Genomic DNA, 16,059 nt, shown 5'->3' with positions numbered 1-16,059 from the left:
CTTGGGACTGAATCTCGGGCCTCTGTTGTTCTTGCACGACCTTCTCGGCATCCCATCACATCACGCTCGTTCGCCGCGCCGCCGACGGCAAAGAGGACGGACCATGTCCGCCCCCAGCGAGAGCATGCCCCAGGGCACCCTTCAGGTCCACTCCCAGGGCACCGAGTCGCCGATCCCTGGCTCCGTCGTCGAAGATGCAGAGTGGCATTGGCACTTGAAGCCCAAAATCGAAGAGATGAGAGACCGCGACGACCGCGCCGGCGTCCCTCCCCGCGAGCTGGGCATCACCTGGAAGGACCTCACCGTCCAGGCTGTCAGTTCCGACGCTGCCATCCACGAAAACTTTACCTCGCAGTTCAACATCCCAAAGCTCGTCAAGGAATCCCGCCACAAGCCGCCCCTCAAGACCATTCTCGATGCGAGCCACGGCTGCGTCAAGCCCGGCGAGATGCTCCTCGTCCTTGGACGTCCCGGGTCCGGCTGCACAACCCTCCTCAACATCCTGTCCAACCGCCGCCACGGCTTTGCCTCGGTCACGGGCGATGTCCACTACGGCTCCATGGACGCCAAGGAGGCCGAGAATTATCAGAGCCAGATCGTCATGAACACCGAGGAGGAGCTGTTCTTCCCCACCTTGACGGTCGGCCAGACCATCGAGTTTGCGACGCGCCTCAAGGTACCTGCGAAGCTGCCCGACGGCACCAGCTCCCCCCAGCAGTACCAACAGGAGACGCTCGGCTTCCTCCTCGAGTCGATGGGTATTGAGCACACGCGGCACACAAAGGTCGGCAACGAATTCGTCAGGGGTGTTTCGGGTGGCGAGCGGAAGCGCGTCTCTATCATCGAATGCCTGGCCACGAGGGCCTCGGTCTTTTGCTGGGACAACTCGACCCGCGGACTCGACGCCTCGACGGCCCTCGAGTACATAAAAGCCGTCCGGGCCTTGACCGACGTCATGGGCATGGCGTCCATCGTGACCCTTTACCAGGCCGGCAACGGTATCTACGACTTGTTTGACAAGGTGCTCGTCCTCGACAGCGGGAAACAGGTCTTTTACGGCCCCGCCAGCGAGGCCAAGCCCTTCACCGAGTCCATGGGCTTCGTCTGCCGCGACGGTGCCAATGTCTCCGACTACCTCGCCGGCCTCACGGTGCCGACAGAGCGCCTGATCCGGCCGGGTCATGAGAACACGTTCCCGCGCAACGCCGACATGCTCAAGGCAGAGTACGAGAAGTCGCCCATCTTTGCTGCCATGACGGCCGAGTACGACTACCCGACTTCAGACGAGGCCAAGGAATGCACGAGGCTGTTCCAGGAGGGCGTCGCCGGAGAGAAGAACCGCCACCTCGCCTCGGGCAGCACCCTCACCGTCAGCTTCCAGGCCCAGGTGATGGCCTGCATCGTGCGCCAGTACCAGATCCTCTGGGGCGACAAACCCACTCTCATCGTCAAGCAGGGCTCGACGGTGGTGCAGGCCCTTATTGCCGGCTCGCTCTTCTACAACGCCCCTGAGGGCTCCATCGGTCTCTTCTCCAAGTCGGGTGCCCTATTCTTCTCGCTGCTTCACAACAGCCTACTGTCCATGTCCGAGGTCACCGACTCGTTCAGCGGGCGCCCGGTGCTTATCAAGCACAGGTCGTTTGGCCTCTACCACCCAGCCGCCTTCTGCATCGGCCAGGTCGCTGCGGACATCCCCGCCATCCTCCTGCAGGTCTCCCTCTTTGCCCTCATCCTCTACTTCATGGTCGGTTTCACCATGTCTGCCTCGGTATTCTTCACCTACTGGATCCTGCTGGTGGCCGTAACCATGTGCATGACGGCGCTTTTCCGCTGTGTGGGCGCCGCATTCAGCACCTTCGACGGCGCGTCCAAGGTCTCGGGCTTCCTCGTCGGTGCCCTCATCATGTACAATGGCTACATGATCCAGAAGCCGCTGATGCACCCCTGGTTCGAGTGGATCTTCTGGATCGACCCGCTGGCCTACGGCTTTGATGCCCTGCTATCCAACGAGTTCCACCAAAAGACCATCCCTTGCGTAGGCCCCAACTTGATCCCCAACGGCCCCGGCTATGGCGACTCGGCTCACCAGTCCTGCGGCGGGGTTGGCGGCGCCATACAAGGAAACACGGTCGTCTCCGGCGAAGACTACCTAGCCTCGCTGTCCTACAGCCACAGCCATCTCTGGCGCAACTTTGGCATCATCTGGGCATTTTGGGCCCTGTTTGTCGCCCTCACTATCGTGGCCACTTCGCGCTGGAAGTCATCGTCCGAGTCCGGCCCGTCGCTTCTCATCCCCCGCGAAAAGGTCAGCGTGGTGAGATCGGCGCTCCAGGTCGACGAAGAGTCCCAGGTCGACCACAGCCGCGAGAAGCGTGTGGAAAGCAGCAGCAGCGATTCCGAGGGCACCATGGTCGACAAGGACGCGACGAATATCAACGGCAAGAACAGCAGCAACGGCAAGGACGAGCCGGATCTTATTCGCAACACGTCCGTGTTTACGTGGAAGAATCTGTCCTACACGGTCAAGACACCACATGGCGATCGTCTCTTGCTGGACAACGTGCAGGGGTGGGTCAAGCCCGGCATGCTGGGTGCGCTTATGGGCTCTTCCGGCGCCGGAAAGACTACCCTTCTCGACGTACTCGCGCAGAGAAAGACGGAGGGTGCAATTACCGGGTCTATCATGGTTGACGGTCGTCCTCTACCCGTTTCCTTCCAGCGCTCTGCCGGCTACTGCGAGCAGCTTGACATCCACGAGCCCTACACCACTGTCCGCGAAGCCCTCGAGTTCTCTGCCCTCCTCCGCCAAGGCCGAGACGTGCCCCGTAGCGACAAGCTCAAGTACGTCGACACCATTATTGACCTCTTGGAGCTGCACGACATTGCCGATACGCTGATCGGCCGCGTGGGTAACGGCCTAGCGGTAGAGCAGCGGAAGCGCGTCACCATCGGCGTCGAGCTCGTCTCGAAGCCTAGTATCCTTATCTTCCTGGATGAGCCGACTTCGGGTCTCGACGGCTCCTCGGCCTTCAACACGGTGCGCTTCCTCCGCAAGCTGGCTGACGTCGGCCAGGCTGTCCTGGTCACCATCCACCAGCCGTCGGCACAGCTATTCTCCCAGTTCGACACGCTCTTGCTGCTGGCCAAGGGCGGCAAGACGGTCTACTTTGGCGACATTGGCGAAAACGCGCAGACGGTCAAGAACTATTTTGCCCGCCACGGCATGCCGTGCCCTGACGAGGCGAACCCGGCCGAGCGCATGATCGACATTGTGTCGGGCAGCCTGAGCCAGGGCACCGACTGGAACCAGGTGTGGCTCGCGTCGCCCGAGCACGCCGCCGTCGAGACGGAGCTCGACCGCATCATCGCCGACGCCGCCGCCAAGCCGCCCGCGACCGTCGACGACGGCCACGAGTTCGCCATGCCGCTCTGGCAGCAGATCCGCATTGTCGCGAACCGCGCCAACGTGTCCATGTTCCGCAACGTCGACTACGTCGACAACAAGCTTGCGCTGCACATCGGCTCATCCCTGTTCAACGGGTTTTCCTTCTGGATGATCGGCGACTCGGTGTCAGAGCTGCAGCTCAAGCTGTTCTTCATATTCCAGTTCATCTTCGTCGCGCCCGGTGCTCTCGCGCAGCTGCAGCCGCTTTTCATTGAGAAGCGCGACATCTTCGAGGCCCGCGAGCGCAAGTCCAAGATGTACTCGTGGATCGCCTTCGTCACGGGCCTAATCGTGTCCGAGTTCCCGTACCTATGCTTGTGCGCCGTCCTATACTTTGTGTGCTCGTACTACACCGCCGGACTCCCCTCAGACTCGAACAGGGCTGGCGCCGTCTTCTTTGTCATGCTGTGCTACGAGTTTATCTACACCGGTTAGCTCCCCGATCCCTCCATACCATTCTAGTCTAACCCCGAACAGGCATCGGCCAATTCATTTCCGCTTATGCGCCCAACGCCACCTTTGCTGCCCTGACCAACCCTCTGCTCATCGGCCTCCTAGTGTCTTTCTGCGGCATGTCACCCCATCTCTGTGCCAGGGACAACAACTGACAAGCTGTGCAGGCGTGCTCGTTCCGTACCAGGCCATCCAGACCTTCTGGCGGTATTGGATCTACTGGCTCAACCCGTTCAACTACCTGATGGGCAGCATGCTGACGTTCAGCATCTGGGGCGCCGACGTCAACTGCAGCGAGGGCGAGTTTGCTGTCTTGGACCCGCCTAACGGCACCACGTGCGGCGAGTACCTGGGCGGCTACCTGCAGGGCATGGGCGCCGCGAGCAACCTCGTCAACGCCGACGCCACCGCCGCCTGCCGCGTGTGCCAGTACACGGACGGCAGCGACTACCTGCGCTCGCTCAACCTGAACGGCTACATCTACGGCTGGCGCGACGCCGGCATTTGCGTCATTTTCGCCATCAGCTCGTACGTCATGGTGTACGCACTCATGAAGCTGCGCACCAAGACGTCCAAGAAGGCCGAGTGATTTTCTTTCTTTTTTCATCGCATCTACACACGGATGGTCCTGAATAAATATAATGGGTGGCCGGCCATTTTACGATTACAGTATGTATGGACGGGTAATAGACGCATCGCAATGCATCGCACTGCATTGGACCGGCATTTTGGGTACCGCCTAGAGGATATAATAGACTGTATCTGCATGGCGTAGATCTCGTTTCCTTTGTACAGCCTCTGCATATTCTGTTTCGGGCATATAATTGCCGTATATATATGCATATAGACTGCTTGGATATCTGCAGATACTAGATTTTCAAATTCGTGGGATATTGTTAGTATAGCATTGCTCGCACTTCTTGTTACCTTCATTGTGACCACCTTGATCTGGCGTACCTGCCTTCTCTCACAAACCTCGTCAAAAAAAGTCAGGTAAAATTTTAATACTTACAAAATGTTATACTTGAGCAATAGTAATTTAGGTATAAACCGTATACTAAACCTTCATACGCTGTTAAGGCCCAAAAAAGGCACCTACAAAGGCCCGCAAATTTATCTAACACAGGAACCGCGGATTTCAGTCCAAGCTGTGGTATCAGTCCAAGCTGTGGCATCATACAGAAGATAGGGATAGTGCCAAGAACAGCTAAGAAGGTAAAAATATTCAAGTAACCAAAGACGAAAGAGCGATGTGATCCGTAGTAGTACTCGCAAAGTTTTCTTTCACATAAAGTGCTAGAAGTGAAACGTACGTTAATTTTCCTGACATAATTATCGGTGATCTACTTACTCACAAATATATCTCGGTAAACTAGATGGAAGTTTGGGAGTAGTAAAATTGCAGCTCGATTCTACATCTCGTCCCATTATCCCGAAACCGGCAGCCTTTGAATGGGAGAAAGTACGGGTTAACCCAAAATAGGTGCTGGGCAGGGAAGACAGGTGGACAGCCCCAACATCTTAAACTTGCTAGGGTAATAATTCCGTGAACGGATCCCGAGGGGCAGATGAGTTTCCTACCACTTTGCAGTCACCAGTCTCAAAGAATATATCTTTATAGACGTGATAATCATGGCTCAGTTCTGCCTCAGCTGATTTCAACACTGGTAAACAAGCAGACAGTCCCATTTTGGGGTGTTCGTTCTTTGTTTGGGAGCAAGGATAGCCCGCATTGGTTTCCCAATCGGCACTAACGTTGAAGCTGGGAGCGCCAAGCGCCACAGCCCCTGCACTATTGAGCACGGAGAAGCACCGGAAACGGCATGACAGCGACTGATCTGATTGGCCAAGAGTTAGAGGTTTGCTTGCACACCACCAGCTGGGCGATGCCGAGAAGTCAAGGCCTGGCAGCAGCTCTTGGCATGGTCAAGCCAAATCTCCCAATGGCCAGCTGAGCCCCGGCCTTCCTCTTCGAGCTGTCACGCAGGCGTAGCCAGACCATCCCGCCGAGACCGACCGCAAGGCACTGCATGTCTTGGCTGCTGGCAGATGCGGAATGGAGGTTGCACAGCTGGGTGAAACCCACGGACGGGAGGGCATATATACCTGAACGATGGCCTCTCGATCGAGACTCAAAACCGATAACTTGTTTGCTTTCATCCAACACATGACCAACAGAGGCCAGCAACCAACATGCTGCCCCTTCTCTTTTCCCTATCACTTCTCTCGCCCGGCCTCGCGGCCGTGGCGCCGCGGCCGCGCTCGGTCATCACGCGCGGCGACGGGTTCGTGCGCGCTAGCGTCAACGCGGTGCAGCACGCGCCTCGGCTGCGGGCGCGGCAGAACGCGGTCGACCTGGAGAACATGGACAGCGGCACGCGGTACGCCATCGACGTGGCGGTGGGCACGCCGCCGCAGACGGTGTCGCTGATCATCGACACGGGGTCGCCTGAGCTGTGGGTCAACCCGCGCTGCGACACGGCCAACGACGCGGCCGCCTGCGCCGCCGAGCCCCAGTACGACCCCGACGGCAGCTCGTCGCTCGCCGACACGGGCGTCACCAACGTCATCACCTACGGCAAGGGCAACGTCTCGATCCAGTACGTCTTCGAGACGATATCCATCGGCTGTAAGCCCACCCACCCCTCCCTAATATTGAACACGCAGCCCCCATTGACAGCCCCAGCCGCCACCATCACCGAGCAGGTCATCGGCGTCGGCCTCGACTCGTACGACATCCCCATGGGCATCCTCGGGCTGTCCCCCGACACGGACGGCACGGCCGACTACCCTTACGTCCTCGACACAATGGCGTCGCAGGCCGTGATCGCCAGCCGGGCCTTCTCGCTGGACCTGCGCAGCGTCAGCGACCCTTCCGGCGCCGTCATCTTCGGGGGCGTCGACACGGGCAAGTTCTCCGGCACCCTCCAGAAACTGCCCATCCTCGCGCCCTCGCAAACCCCGACCGGCGCCGACCGCTACTGGGTGTCCCTGACGGGCGTCGGCATGACACAGCCCGACGGGTCTGCCGACCGCACGCCGGCCAACGCCATCGACGTCCCCGTGTTCCTCGACTCGGGCGGCACGCTCAGCCGGCTGCCGACGGCCATCTTCCAGGCCATCGGCAACAGCTTCCCGGGCGCGCAGTTCGACGCGCGCAGCGGCTTCTTCGTGGTGCCCGACTGCAGCGCGCTAGCCGACAGCGGCGGGACGGTCGACTTCTTTTTCGCCGGCGACGTGGCCGTCATCCGCGTGCCGTTCGCCGAGTTCGTGTGGCAGCCTGCCTCTGCCGGCAATAGCGCAGAGTGCCTGCTGGGCGTGCTGCCTGACGATGACGAGCCGGTGCTGGGCGACTCGTTCCTGCGCGCCGCGTACGTCGTCTTCGACCAGGACAACCGCGCGCTGCACATCGCGCAGGCCGCGAGCTGCGGCGCGGAGAATTTGGTGGCTATTGGGAAGGGCGTCGACGCGGTGCCCTCGGCCACGGGGCTGTGCGAGGGTGCTGCGCAGCCGACGAGCGCCGGCGACCTCGATGTCGCGGCCACGCAGGCGCCCACGAGGACGTTTTCGGGCAGCGCGCCAGCTGTCACGGCGCCGCTTGGTGGGCCGGGGCCTGTTAAGTCTATGGCGAAGACTACGGGTACGCCGAACCCTACGGGCCTGGCGGCGCCGAAGGAGACGGCTGATAAAAAGAATGCGGCTGTTGGTGGGGTGAGTGTTGGCCTCGGTGCGGGTGTGGCTTTAATGGTTGCAAATATCGTTGCCTGGACTCTGTAAATAGGGGTGGGATTTGATTTTTCGAAGACGATGGGTGACAGATTTTCGTGATTCGCATGGATGGGAGTTGGTTCTTTTTGGGGGTTTTTTTTGTCTTTGCATATGTACATAGGTGTAAATAGGATTCGGCGCTAATAACCCTATGGACGGAGAGAGTGTTGATAAGGCAATGGGTTATTTGGTTGTGTCTCTGTTGAGAGAACGGGAGTTTAAGTATTTAAGAGCTGAATGTTTAAATATTATCTTTATTTGTTCTTATTTATTCTTTTGAGCTCAAGAATCCATCATCAGTCATCCGGGACTTGACATGACTCCTTTGTTCATTAAACCCTGCTCCTTCCCGGCAGTTTTAAGGTTTTTGATGCCTCGAAGACTTGGAGTACGAAAATAGATGCTCTGTCGTCTCTTTGACAGCTTCAGTTCTGCAGACGAAAAACTAAACCCTCTCAGTCTGAAACAGAATAATGAAGATTACGCGGATGCAAACCTCACAGCCTCTTGCTCTCTTTGTTTCCGGCGGCCCTCCCGGGGGCCCCTGCGGTGTGCTGCTCGCTACGCTCGAAATGGTACGGTATATAGTACAAATTAAAGGCCCGAAACCTTCAAGGTGTATTCATAAGTCGCCAGGCTTCGCCTTGATTTGGGCAATTATATTATTAGTTTTGGAAAGACCGACTTGGCCTCAAATTGAAGCTCGAAGCCTTTCATCGTTGACGTCGCTCTTTCCAAGAAACGCTAACGTATTTTATAAGCGAATGCCCCATATAAGCGAATGCCCCATATAAGCGAATGCCCCACGCCCCACTACTCTACCACAATTATCTACAACTATTCCACCACAACACTAGGAAATGACAATAATTGAACTAGGAATAGATAAACCAGACAATTCTCCAGCCTCCTGACAGGTTCTTGCATTATGGCCAGGCTTTCCACACACACCACAACACCGAGCCTTCGTACGAGCCCCCCTTGCACTACCACCACTTTGCCTTGTTTCCTGGGCTAACTGCTCACCCACGGCCTTCTGATCTAGTAGATCCTGTGCTTGTTGTACAGTAAGAGACCCTCCAAGCCGTAGACGTGTTTTTTAGCCCTCCGTCGCTTACTAAGCTCCTCATTGGCCTTTCGTAATGCCGAGACCTCTGTACGTAACAGGGCCACCTCATGCATCATAGCCATTGTACCTTTAGCCAATTGGTCCACAGCAGTCAGCATAGGTGTCGGAGAGCTGCCTTGGTGGTTAGATATTCGGCCTTTAATAAGCTCCTTCTGTGAGGTAGCCTCTTGGGCGTTTTGTGGAGTCTGAGATAGCCAAGGTAGTGCGGTGTTTGGTGGTGAGGCTGGCGGAGTTGGAGTTCGAAGCCGAACAGTCATCTTAGAAAGTACCCTGCCTGGATCATGCGGTATAAGGCCAGCTCCAGCAAATGCTCCTTGGATGTTTTGGTCGATAAAGGCGATGAAAAATGCCTCTTTGAATGCATAGAGAAAATCCACCTTGGTGATATGTGTGATGTACATCCGCATTAACCCCTCGATTTGATCGCCGTAGGCCTTCTTCAATGGCCCAAAACAACCAACATCTAATGGCTGGACTAGATGTGAGGAATGCGGAGGTATACAGAGTGTAATAATGTTATACTTCTTGCAGTAGTTCTCGAAATCGTCGGAGTGGTGGCTTTCGTGGCCGTCAAGGATTAAGAGCCGGTATCTCCCCTTTGTACGAGATGTTGTATGGAGATCGAAGTGTTTGATAAAATCTAGGCCTTTCGTATTTGTAGTCTAGCCGTTGTCGGTTACTCCGATGTACCAGGTCTCCGGAAGGCCACATTCATACCAGCCTTTCTGGTGGTATTTTCCTTTTAAGAGGATGAATGGTGGGATAGCCCAGCCTTGAGCATTTACTACTTGGATAACTGTAGCCCACTCACGATTACCAGGTTGGACTTTTTTAGCCTTCCCATAGCCATCAGAGGTAGTAACAACCATCCCAGTAGTAATCATACCCATCATAAAGCCAGTCTCATCGAAATTGTACATATCGTCGTCAAGGATGCCGTACTTGGCCTTGGTGTTATGTACTAGGGCAAACCACTCGCGAATAATCTCTGGATCTTCGCATTTAGCCCTCTGGTAGTCGTATATACGCGAAAAACGCGTCCGGAGCTCTAGTTGGCGTTTGACGAAGTTGTGAGCCCAGAGCTTACCGACAGGGGGCGCGTCGCGTTCGCGTAACAATCGGTTGACCATATTTTCCACAAAACGAAGCCGAGGAGGAAATGCGCGTGTGCAAAGCTCGCTTACATACTGAACAATCGTACTCTCCTCTAGATCCGTAAGTTTCCGTGAGTTGGCTGGAATATCGCGTCGTGAAGGCTGGCCGGCGCGTCGGCGCCTAAGAGTCTTAGGATCGACTTGATAGATCTTAGCAGCGCCTCGAATAGTAAGATCTGTATCTTTTTCGAGAGCCTGAATGGCCAAGATTAGCCTGGCTTCTTTTGACGGCGACCGCATTTCGAGTGGTGGAAAAAAGCGGTGTTGTAGGTGGAGGTGCTGATTTGTGTGGGGCTGTGGGGCATTCGCTTATATGGGGCATTCGCTTATAAAATACGTTAATCAGAGGCTCCACCGCCAAATTCTTTCTCACTGCAGTACTACTACGTATCAGCAACCGCCCACTAAATGAGTCCTCTACCAGAATGGAGCCATGGTGAAAAGGATAACGCCCTCATTAAACAATCCCCGTAAATCCTGGCATCGTTGCATGTGATGTCCAACGTCATTCCAACACCAGCGTGTAATAATGTCGTTCGCGCTGAACGCCAGGGGTATGATGACACTCGTTAGAGGGAACTTCCAACTATTGGGGGCGAAGAAACAACACTTACCTAGTAAATATAGCAGCATTTTAGGGTGTTCATGCTGTCTCGTCGAGCAACTGGTAGTGAGGGAGTGCGTTGTGCTGTGGATGCTAAGTTAACTAACCCAGATTTGGCCAGGCCCTACATTTGGCCCATGCGCAAGCCACCATGCACTTACACCAAGGGTGATTGACCGATTTTTCTTCATCACACCGCAACTTCCTCAAAACAAGACCAAATTCTTCCATTTCTTGGTTAATCAAGAGCTCAATCAATCCTCTATTTACCATGCCTGAATACGACGAATTGGAGATACTGACCGCGATGAAGTTTGTGCGAGACGGCAGCAGTGTGCGTCAGGCGGCAGCAAAATATTGTGTGCCGAGGAGTACACTTCGGCACCGGCTGGCCGGCACAAAAGCCCGTTGCATTGCGTTTGAACACATGCAGACTCTAGATAAGCCTGTGGAAGAGCGTTTGACCGAGTGGATCGTCATGCAGGGTGCCCTCGGCCTGCCTCCTACGCATGCGCAGGTTAGGGAATTCGCCCGCCGGCTGGCCCGGGAGCTCGGGAAGCCTGACGAGATCGGGGTGAAGTGGGTGCGGCATTTCATGGCCCGGAACCCGACCATTAGGACCCAGAGAGCACAGCGGATCGACTCGGTGCGCCTCAACGGAGCTACGAAGGCAGCCGTGACGGCCTGGTTCGAATACCTGGCCCTCCCGGTTATTCGGGGCATCAAGCCCGAGCACCGTTGGAATAAAGATGAGACAGGCATTCTTGAAGGCCAGGGTTCCAACGGCCAGGTCATAGGAAGCTCAGAAAACAAGGTGTTGATGAAGGAACAACCCGGATCTCGCAGCTGGACTACCTTCGTGGAATGTATCTCTGCAACTGGCCAGTCCCTACCTCCTGCGGTCATTATGAAAGGAAAGACCGTTCAACAACAACACTACCCAGAAAAGCTCAAATCCTTCGTTGGTTGGCACTTCACAAGCCAGGAAAAAGGCTGGATTGACGATGCAAGGGCATTGGAATGGCTTCAGAAGGTCTTCATTCCTAGGACCCGGCCAGCCAACGGAGAAAAACGACTACTTATTATTGACGGCCACGGCAGTCATACCACCGATGATTATATGTGGTCATGCTTCCAAAACAACATCTACCTTCTTTATTTACCTCCACACGCTTCTCATGTTCTTCAACCTCTCGATTTGACTGTCTTCTCAGTCCTGAGAGGGCATACAGGAAGGAGCTCAATAGCAGGCCGACGTTATCGCACAGCACGGTTCTAGGGCGCCGGCTTATGTTGCTTTGTTATTTAAAAGCCTGGAAAACCGCATTTCAGCCCAGCAACTGCAAGGCAGGTTGGCATGCCGCCGGGTTGTGGCCTGTCAACAAGCAAAAGCCCCAGCGAAGCAAGTTGTTGCTAGAAAACAGGAACCAAGGCACCACAAATACAGCTTCACAGGCCCTGGAGGAAGCCAGGTCATTAACTTACCTGCAGCAACAGGTATATGATAAATACGGCGTCTAGAAGACTCCTCAAAAGGTCACGGAGCTCACGGTCTCCCTGGCGAAATTGAACATACATTCGGCGGCTCGCCGCACTCGCCGTACGCTATTCAGGAAGATCGAAAAGGCATTCAACATCAAGGACTTCGAATTGGCTAAGCTACGACGTGAGAATGAAGCTCTCAAGGCCGAAATTGAGAACAAGAAAGGCAGCAAGAAGAAGAAGGTCCAATTGAGCCCGAATTCCAAGTTTGCTACGATTGAGGACATTCGCAAGGCACAGAGGGCAGCTGGGCGCGATATTGACAGTTCAGACGAACCAGAGGGCTCGGAAGATGAAGAAGAAGACGAAAGTTGCATTGTAATTAGTTGATTTGACCTTTTTCTATAGCTTCAAATGTCATGCGTTGCGTTGTGTAAGTGCGGGCGGCGCCCGGGCCAAAAGTGGGGCCTGGCCAAATCTGGGTAAGCTAACTTATGTGCCAGGAGTTTGTGTAACAGCAGTAGACTGTAGAGTTGCCTCCCGTCAATATTGATACTAGCTGAGCCGGCTAGACCTTTCTGCGTAATGATCTGCCAAAAGTGTAAAATGTCTTTGGATGTAATCTGCGCCAAAATGGTGGCAGTTCGCCCGCGCGCCCTTCTGTCAATTGCTTAAAAGACGTGCATTACAACTGTCGGGACACAACGACCAACACAACCAAGGACATAATTACAGCTACCTATATTGCCAACCGCATGCTAGCCCTATTACCCAGCGCTGTTAGCGCATGGGCAATCTGGCTAAAGGGCAAAACCACGGCCTTGTTCTCGACTCCGCAGCATGTGCTGCTGCATGAGCCACGCCAGCAGCTACTAAACACGGCATAGGTAGTCAAGGAAACTCTACCAGAGCCCCCATTTTCATTTGCAGATGACTCACGGAGCTTTACTACCAGCGAGCAAGTGTAAGAGCGGGCGAGTATAAGAGCGGGCGGTTTGCAACTCCAGGACGCCGAAGACCCACCCCTGTCTAATTAGACTCAAGAAAGTACGGGAAGCACAGCAAGCCCCACCGCTCGACCTGATTACGTCTTCACGACCGCAATTTTACTGACCGCAAAAGAAAGCAGAAAAGAAAAAAGAAAGAAAAATATGACAGACCCAGCCTTCCAAATCAACACCCCCCGCCTAACCCTGTCCTACCTCCAACCCTCCAACGACACACACTGCGACTTCCTCGTCGCGCTGTACAACTCGCCCGAGTTCATCGCCTCGTGCGGCGGGTCGCCGACACACATCACGAGCCGCGATGCCGCACGCGCGCTGCTGGCCGGCCGCTTCCGCGCCGAGCACGCGCGCAACGGCTACGGGACGTTGCTCGTCAGTTTGAAGACTGTGCCCTCTGATAATGGGGATGTTGATGGAAATGGAATCCCAATTGGCACCGTGGCGCTGATGCGCGGCGAGGAGCCGGACCGCTACGGCGCGCCGGACTTGGGGTTCGCGGTCCTGCCGGGGTACATGCGCAAGGGGTATGCGACGGAAGCGGCGCGCGGGCTGCTAGACTTTGTGGCGGAGCGGATGGGGGTTGTGGAGGTTTTTGGGTTCTTTGACCCGGCGAATACCGTGTCGGGGAAGGTGTTTCGCAGGCTGGGGTTTGGGGACCGTGGGACGAGGGCGTTGAGGGTTTTCGGTGGTGCGATTAGCTGCGTGTGGACTGCGCCGGGCATGGCGGAGGATCTGGGTGTTTACGGGCTGTGAGGTGTTGGATGGGTGTGTGTGTTTCTTGTCGAGGGCGAAGTTCCATCGCGGGATAGCCATGTGCCTGTGTCTAGTGATCTAGACGGCCGTAGTTATTGACTCGAATAGTGGATGTCGGATGCTTTGTTCAGGGCCGGAAAAGCTTATCGCATCACAGCATGCTTGAATGCCGTAGACACTGTCTACAGGTACTTAGAGGCTACAAGATGGTGAATGTGAAGCCCAGAGAAGATGCCCAACGGTTTAAGCAAGTACAGGACTGTTGCAGCTACAAAGAATACCGAACACCCCAACCACAGCTTAGAGCCGCAAATCACTAGTTATTCTGGTAGCTGAACTTGTCCCAGAAGCCGTTCTTGGTCAGCTCGACAGCCGCCCTGGTTGCCTCGTCTAGGTCCTCCTCGGGTAGGCCCAGCACGCTGTTAGCCAGGCCATGCACCGACTCGTAGTCACCGCCGCCGTTGGGGAAGAAAGCGCGTGTGTACAGCACGCGGCCAAAAGCGCTCCGGTCGCCCTTCTGCAGCTCCTCGAGGCCCTTCTTGTACCGCTCGGCCGAGCTCTCCTTGGCAATCGTCCAGTCGGCGTCGGTGGTGCCGAGCACACGGTGCAAGCTGTCGAGCATGTCGCGCTGCGAGACGCGGAAGCTCGACACGTACAGCAGCTTGTTGGCCCAGGTCGCCACGGCGGGCGCGGTGTCGCGCTCGTCGTCGGGCAGTTCCTTGAGGCTGAGCAGCGCGGCGACAGCGCGGCCGCACTGCGCCCACGTGCTCGTGTTGATCTTCTCGGCCCCGTCGTCGAACAAGGTCGCGGCGCGCTGCGCAATGTCGAAGCCGTAGGCCGACGGCCCGGCCGACACGCTCCACTCGTACCAGAAGCTGCAGGTCAGGGCGATCCAGGCGCTGACGCCGGCGGCCTCGATGGTGGCGACGTTGGCGCGCACCGTGGCGCCGTGCAGGCTCTCGCGCGCGAGCGCCTCGTTGGTGAAGTCGCCGCCGTACGCGTTGGGCATGACGTACGGCACGCCGGCCTTGGCGGCCGCGGCGACGAGCGCGTCGTGCGTGCCCGGCGCCGCGTGGATCGACAGCGAGATGATGAGCACCTGCTGGCCCGCCATGGCTGCGACGAGGGACGCTTCGCTGGCGTAGTCGGCGCGCACGACTGCCACGCCCGCCGGCACCGCGCTGCCGCTGCCCTCGCGCGAGATGGCCGTCACCGTGTGCTTGCCCGTCGCCACGAGCGCGGCGGCCATGTGCTTGCCGACGTTGCCGCCGGCCTGGGGTCTGGTTAGCGGGTGCGACAGCAGACGGCTTGGGAGCGTGGCAACTTGGAGGGGTGGCTGGGACTCACCCCGATGATGGCCACTTTGGTGACGGCGTTAGTGAAGCCGGGGCCCTGGTCTTTGGCGTATTTTGGTGCCATGATGAAAGTGTTGAAGCGAGTTGGAGCGAGTCTTGAACTTGAGGTTGGTTCGAAGCCTCGAATTCGATGCAGAGTTGAGTCTTGGAAGAAGAGGTTGCTTGCTTGGTGAGGGAAACAGTTGAGGAGGCACGAAGACAGCGTTAATTATATAGGTATCTAAGTCCAATATCCTAACAGTAATATCGAAGGCTGCGGTTCGGAATTCCGCCCACTTCGCAGGCCGTGCTATACGAGAGCTGGACGCCGCCACGATATCTAACGTGCAAGTGCCGGATGCGGCCAACGGGCGGCCAATCAGGGGCCTAGCAATACGAGCGCAGGACTAGCGGCAGGGGCGTGGGTCGGAGTTAGCAGCGTAGCGGCCCTGCTCAGCACGAATTGGCCCGACAGCCGAGTCCGTTGGCGCCGGGTCGTGCCGTGTGGAGCTAGCTGGTGGTGGCTGTTGACTGTTGGTAAGCAAGACTCTGGTGACGACATCGATCGAGAACGGGCGGTCGAGCCGCCCGAGACTGCGGCTCCAATTATGAACCTCGGATATTTTCGTTGCTTTGGGAATTGCAATTGCTATTGGTAGGCATTGGGGTCATCCGCGGGGAGATTCGGGAGCAGAAGGGCAGTGGCGATAGGTCAGCGCAACTCTTTTTCAGTGGGCAGATAGATATTGTAACAAGCAGACCAACGAAGAGAGATAATTCTGTTGGAACAACGCGCTAGTCAGCCACAAATGTGGCGATGGAGGCGCAAGCAGCCACAGATGGCTGTGGAGGCGCAGGGGCGCAGGGCCACCGAACCTAAATAAGTGGCCGTAGGCCACTTCCACCTTCCTTCTTAGACACACATAGACA

General features: G+C 56.4%; 4 protein-coding genes across 4 annotated transcripts; 3 read left to right on the top strand and 1 right to left on the bottom strand.

Annotated features, from left to right (window-relative positions):
• Window positions 1-103: 103 nt before the first annotated feature.
• On the top strand, window positions 104-4,487 carry B0T26DRAFT_674952 (ABC-2 type transporter-domain-containing protein; the record flags this gene model as incomplete). The annotated part of the gene is made up of 3 exons (XM_060439765.1): window positions 104-3,875; window positions 3,923-4,033; window positions 4,066-4,487. The coding sequence occupies 3 exons, from the start codon at window positions 104-106 to the stop codon at window positions 4,485-4,487; spliced, it is 4,305 nt and encodes a 1,434-aa protein (XP_060299301.1).
• Window positions 4,488-6,091: 1,604 nt separating this feature from the next.
• B0T26DRAFT_643193 (aspartic peptidase domain-containing protein) lies at window positions 6,092-7,675 on the top strand (the record flags this gene model as incomplete). Its single annotated transcript, XM_060437512.1, has 2 exons — window positions 6,092-6,527; window positions 6,585-7,675. The coding sequence occupies 2 exons, from the start codon at window positions 6,092-6,094 to the stop codon at window positions 7,673-7,675; spliced, it is 1,527 nt and encodes a 508-aa protein (XP_060299300.1).
• Window positions 7,676-13,186: 5,511 nt separating this feature from the next.
• Window positions 13,187-13,795, top strand: B0T26DRAFT_750648 (including n-acetylases of ribosomal protein; the record flags this gene model as incomplete). Its single annotated transcript, XM_060445254.1, has 1 exon — window positions 13,187-13,795. The coding sequence occupies one exon, from the start codon at window positions 13,187-13,189 to the stop codon at window positions 13,793-13,795; it is 609 nt and encodes a 202-aa protein (XP_060299299.1).
• Window positions 13,796-13,990: 195 nt separating this feature from the next.
• On the bottom strand, window positions 13,991-15,379 carry B0T26DRAFT_773129 (uncharacterized protein). The gene is made up of 2 exons (XM_060446570.1): window positions 15,143-15,379; window positions 13,991-15,068 (listed from the first exon to the last, which is right to left on the bottom strand). Exons 1-2 carry the CDS (start codon window positions 15,212-15,214, stop codon window positions 14,112-14,114), a joined length of 1,029 nt encoding a protein of 342 aa, XP_060299298.1. The 5' UTR covers window positions 15,215-15,379; the 3' UTR covers window positions 13,991-14,111.
• Between the last annotated feature and the right edge of the window lie 680 nt (window positions 15,380-16,059).

The sequence above is a fragment of the Lasiosphaeria miniovina genome, assembly GCF_030549165.1.
Source record: "Lasiosphaeria miniovina strain SMH2392-1A chromosome Unknown B0T26scaffold_3, whole genome shotgun sequence".
Taxonomy (NCBI): Eukaryota; Fungi; Ascomycota; class Sordariomycetes; order Sordariales; family Lasiosphaeriaceae; genus Lasiosphaeria; species Lasiosphaeria miniovina.
This window is presented reverse-complemented; position numbering and strand designations above follow the sequence as displayed.

What these genes read in the sequence shown, in the direction of transcription:
- B0T26DRAFT_773129 (XM_060446570.1), bottom strand. Translation starts at nt 15,214, where the DNA reads ATGGCACCAAAATACGCCAAAGACCAGGGCCCCGGCTTCACTAACGCC. An exon ending in CCAAAGTGGCCATCATCGGG is followed by an intron (nt 15,069 to 15,142) that starts GTGAGTCCCAGC and finishes ACCAGACCCCAG; the next exon opens with GCCGGCGGCAACGTCGGCAA.